General features: G+C 51.1%; 1 protein-coding gene across 6 annotated transcripts in view; it reads left to right on the plus strand.

Annotated features, from left to right (window-relative positions):
• The first annotated feature begins 2,909 nt into the window (after positions 1–2,909).
• Positions 2,910–4,614, plus strand: part of RTEL1 (regulator of telomere elongation helicase 1) — a 33,456-nt gene continuing 31,751 nt past the window's right edge. For 3 of the 6 annotated variants that reach the window (XM_023511931.1, XM_023511933.1, XM_023511934.1), the window contains exons 1-2: positions 2,911–3,102; positions 3,734–3,978. In XM_023511931.1, the coding sequence (XP_023367699.1) occupies positions 3,877–3,978 (102 nt within the window). In that variant the 5' untranslated portion in view covers positions 2,911–3,102; positions 3,734–3,876. The other 3 variants (XM_012803913.2, XM_023511932.1, XM_012803912.2) reach the window with 2 other exon arrangements.

Here is a 4,614-nt window from a genome sequence, read left to right on the forward strand (position 1 = left end):
AAAAAAAAAAAAAAAAAAGAAAGAAAGAAAAATTATCCAGGCATTGTGGCAGAAGCCTGAAGTCTAAGCTACTCAAGAGGCTGAGGCAGGAGGATCACTTGAGCCCAGGAGTTTGAGGTTGCTGTGAGCTATTATGATGTTATGGCACTTGAGCTGGGGTGATAGAGCAAGACTCTATAGCCCCCCACCACTACCAAAAAGAAAGGAAAGGAAGGAAAAGTGTTGACTTCGGGGCTCATTCCTAGGAACTCAGCCCTAGGAAATGGAAGGAAGGCAGGAGAAGCACACAAAACTGATCCCAATGGTGCAATCATGTCTTCTGTGTGGTCACCATAGCAGTAGATGGGAATGGTCAGTGCCCTTCAGATAGGTTCCAGTTCCAGGTTCTGGGATCAAGAGGAATAACCCCCTCTTATGCCTCCAGAGGCTTCTCATGTGAATAAGGTGGGACCTGTCAAGATAAACTCAGAGGACTGCCATGCCTCAGACTCACTGTGACCTTGGGCATATTATCTGGACCACAGGGACTAACTGTATAGAAAACCTGTTGGTAGGTGCACACAGCTGGTGTGCACTAGTAGAGGCACACTGTAGGTGTGCTGAATGGTTGCCACCATAGGGTGCCAGGCCTTGGAGCAGATTTTGACTTCTCATGAAAGTCAACTGCAAGTTCACAAGCAGCCACCTCAAAGATATTTTTCCTGAACTCTGGCTTTCTAGGTCAGACCTCTACAATGACCTCCTGAAACTAATCCTGGCTCTTCCCAGGAGGGGCCTTGCAGGGCATTCACTCATTACACAGACATCTGTCAAGCACCTACTATATGCCAAGCTGAGAACACATCAGCCATAAGAGGGTAAGGTGGGTAGACAGAGGCTCCTGACAGCCCAGACCAGGATAAGCACTCCCATAGCAAGTGGCCATAAGCAGGAACCCAGAGCCAGACCCAGAATTCACATCAGTCCTCCTGCAGCCTTCTCTGACCGCTGCTCTCAGGACATGGGGTGTGTGAGGCAAGAAAGGGGTGAAACTCCTGGCTCCTTGGCAGGCTTCAGTCAATCCACTAACAACCCTAGGCTTAGTTTTCTCATATGTAATGTGTAATGAAATTACCTCCCTCAGATGTCATCAGGATAAGTGTGTCAGTGGATACATGGGTGGTTCTGAAACCTGTGCTTGGTGCCCATTCAAAAAGTGTATGTGGCCAGGTCTTCTTATCTTTTCCAAATCCCTGTGGAGAGTCTAAGATAAATGCCCTACAGTCTCTTCACCTGAACAGGTGTGTGAGGGTGGGTGCCAGTGTGTGCCAGGGGCTTCTGTAAGCATGTACTCACACACATATACATAGGCACACATGTGGCATACCCATGTGCCATTAGTGGGAAAGTGACTGCACATTAGATTGAGCTGAGAGGCAGCTCTGAGACAAATGTTGCCTGCTGAGCTGTCACGGCAGCATCAAATTCCTCCTTGAGCCTTTTGGGACTTCTTGAGATGGCCTGAAAGATCTCTGACGGCTGAACTGATCACACAGGACTGTGCAGAGCCCTCTCCTGGAAACCCTTACTGACTGTCAGCTAATGCTAGCTTCTTAGGACTCAGAGGGGCCTGCCCTGAAGTGGGGTACGCTGACTGGAGCAGCTATTGGACTGAAGGGCCAGTAAGGAGAGGAGGCAGCGAGGGTTCTCAGAAGACAGGTCCTGGGTAAGGGGTAGCCACTTGCACACTCAAAAGATGCCTCTGGATATTTCAAGAGGAGGGTGGGAAACCATGAAGAAGGCTTCTGGCCTTATCTGGGCAATGGTGGTGTGTTGGCCTAGCGAGGTGTGGAATGGAAATGTTACTGGAAGAAGAGGGTCCAGCCACCTGTCACTGTCAGTCAATATGCAGAGACGGTTAGGTCCACCAAACTTTGTCAGAAGGTGGGTGATTCTGGAAAACAGTAAGAGTCCAAGACTCTTCCATTTCCAAAAATTACACTTTTATACATAAAAGTTCAAAGTAAAGACCATGCCAATCCCTAACCTAAATAATAATCAACACAACTCTGTGACCTTTTACATTACAATTCTAAAGTTAATCTCCTAAATCAATCCACCTAAACTACTCAAGATAAGCATTTTTTTTTTTTTTTTTTTTGAGACAGAGCCTCAAGCTGTCCCCCTGGGTAGAGTGCCATGGCATTACAGCTCACAGCAACCTCCAACTCCTGGGCTCAAGCGAGTCTCCTGCCTCTGCCTCCCAAGTAGCTGGGACCACAGGCGCCCGCCACAACGCCCGGCTATTTTTTGGTTGCAGCCGTCATTGTTGTTTGGCGGGTCCGGGCTGGGGATTCGAACTCACCACCTTAAGTGTACGTGGCTGGCGCCTTAGCCGGTTGAGCTATAGGCGCCGAGCCAAGATAAGCATCTTTAGGGTGGGAGCTACATTTACAAAACAGTAAGAATGGGAGAAGGGGTGAAGGTCAGGACCTAAACCAGTGATTCTCAATCTTCCTAATGCCACGGTGTATTTTCATTGTTACAAAGGGGTCGCGACCCACAGGTTGAGAACCGCTGACCTAAAAGGACCAAATCAGCTGTGTCTTGTCCGTCCTAGCCTGTCTTGACTCCCATCTTATTCTCACTACATGTACTTTCAGAGACCCCCCTGGAAGATGACTTGGAAGAAAAAGACGGCGAACCCCAGGTTCTGCCTGCGGGCGATGAAAACAGCGTTTACTGAGTTCGATAACAACAGAAGGAGGACCAACGCGCTGCACACTGAACGCACAAAGGACCTCGAGGACCTCCGGGAGCGCGATAGCACACGGGACCCCGGACTGGGGAATGGTTTCTGCCCGGAGCACAGAAGATCGGAACGGAAGTGGGGACGGAAATGCTGGGCCTTGGGCGGGCCAATTCCGAACTGGCTGACGGCGGACCACAGAGTGGCGGCTCTTCCCCCGGGGTCGGCAGAGATCCTGAGCCGTAAGCCTCAGAGATCCTGCAACGGGGCCTTTCCGAGCGGCTCGCCGGCGCGCCGCGCTTCCGCAACTACCGCTCCTGGGAAGGCCGCTGCGGGGCCGCGCTGCGCTCTGGGGCCGGTAGTTCCTGACGCTCGTAGGTTCTGGGCGCCGGCGCGTCAGTGGAACTCGGTGCTTGGCGGTGGTTTACGTGGCTGGGGTCGAGGCCAGGGGGAAGGGCCGTCAGTCAGTGTTCAGGCGTCTGGTCTGTTAGTCCCAATTTTCAGATGAGTCTGAAGTCTAGAGATGAGTGACCTGAGGGCTGCACGGATTGGCACCACAGGGTACTTTCGCTACTTTGGCTACATCTAGTTGTCTACCTAGGCCGGATGGAGAATGGTCCCCAACCATTGCGGGGAGCACTGGGTCGGAGACAAAGGGGTCGGAGGCTTAGACACTTCATTCTACATGGCTTGTGTGCCAGGCCGGGAAGGGTGCTGCTAGGTTTCAACCTCTCCTGCTCTTGTGGACGTAATTGAATTATTGCAGGTAGAGCTTGTAAAACCACAACCAGCTGGGGCTCTTGTTATTTCTGTGAGCCTGGTCACCTCTTCCAGAGTAGGATGGAGTTGTGTGGGTGGGAAAACAAGGCAGTGTTCACTCACTCAGTATCTCCTTGTGATGATAGTCTCCACTGGAGGGAGTTACTAAAATGCCTGGTAAGGTATGGTTTGGCTGGGTACCTCTGGCAGGATGTCTGCAAACAGAGTCTTATTGTCTTCCCAAAGTTTGTGCCAGAGGGATTCTGCAGAGATCAACGTTGTATCCTGGTGCCAGGTGCCAGCATCACTTACCTGGAGTGGCTGAGACCCTGAGATGTTCAGAGGACATTTTTTCTCAATGTTCTGTGTACTCCTGATAACAGGCTGATATGCCCAAGATAATCTTGAATGGTGTGACAGTGGATTTCCCATTCAGGCCATACAGATGCCAACAGGAGTACATGACTAAGGTCCTGGAATGCCTACAGAAGGTAGAGCTCAAGACTTCGTGCTGGGAGGAATTTGCACTGGGAGATGAGTTGGCATATGTGGAGCTTCAGCAGGGGGTGCACATCTCCCTTCTTGTCCATGACAGCCATGGTCTTTCCCATGCTGTGGGAAAGATAGCCTTCTGTCACAAAAAATATTAACGTCCCAGGCTGGGTGTCCATAGCCAAGTGGTTAGGGCGCTGGCCATATGCTCTGGGGCTGGTGGGTTCAAACCCAGCCTGGGCCTGCTAAACAAACAAATAAACAAACAAAAATAGCTGGGCATTGTGGTGGACACCTGTAATTCCAGCTACTAGGGAGGTTCAGGCAAGAGAAATCACTTGAGCCCAAGAGTTTGAGGTTGCTGTGAGCTGTGATGCCAAAGCACTCTACTGAGGGTGACAAAGTGAGACTCTGTCTCAATAAAAGAAAAGTACTGAGCGGTGCCTGTGGCTCAGTGAGTAGGGCCCTGGCCCCATATACCGAGGGTGGCGGGTTCAAACACAACCCCGTCCAAGCTGCAACCACAAAAAAATAGCCAAGCGTTGTGGCAGGCACCTGTAGTCCCAGCTACTTGGGAGGCTGAGGCAAGAGAATCGCCTAAGCCCAAGAGCTGGAGATTGCTGTGAGCTGTGATG

Source organism: Otolemur garnettii, unplaced genomic scaffold (genome assembly GCF_000181295.1).
Source record: "Otolemur garnettii isolate 467f Iridium unplaced genomic scaffold, OtoGar3 scaffold00023, whole genome shotgun sequence".
NCBI classification, from domain to species: domain Eukaryota; kingdom Metazoa; phylum Chordata; class Mammalia; order Primates; family Galagidae; genus Otolemur; species Otolemur garnettii.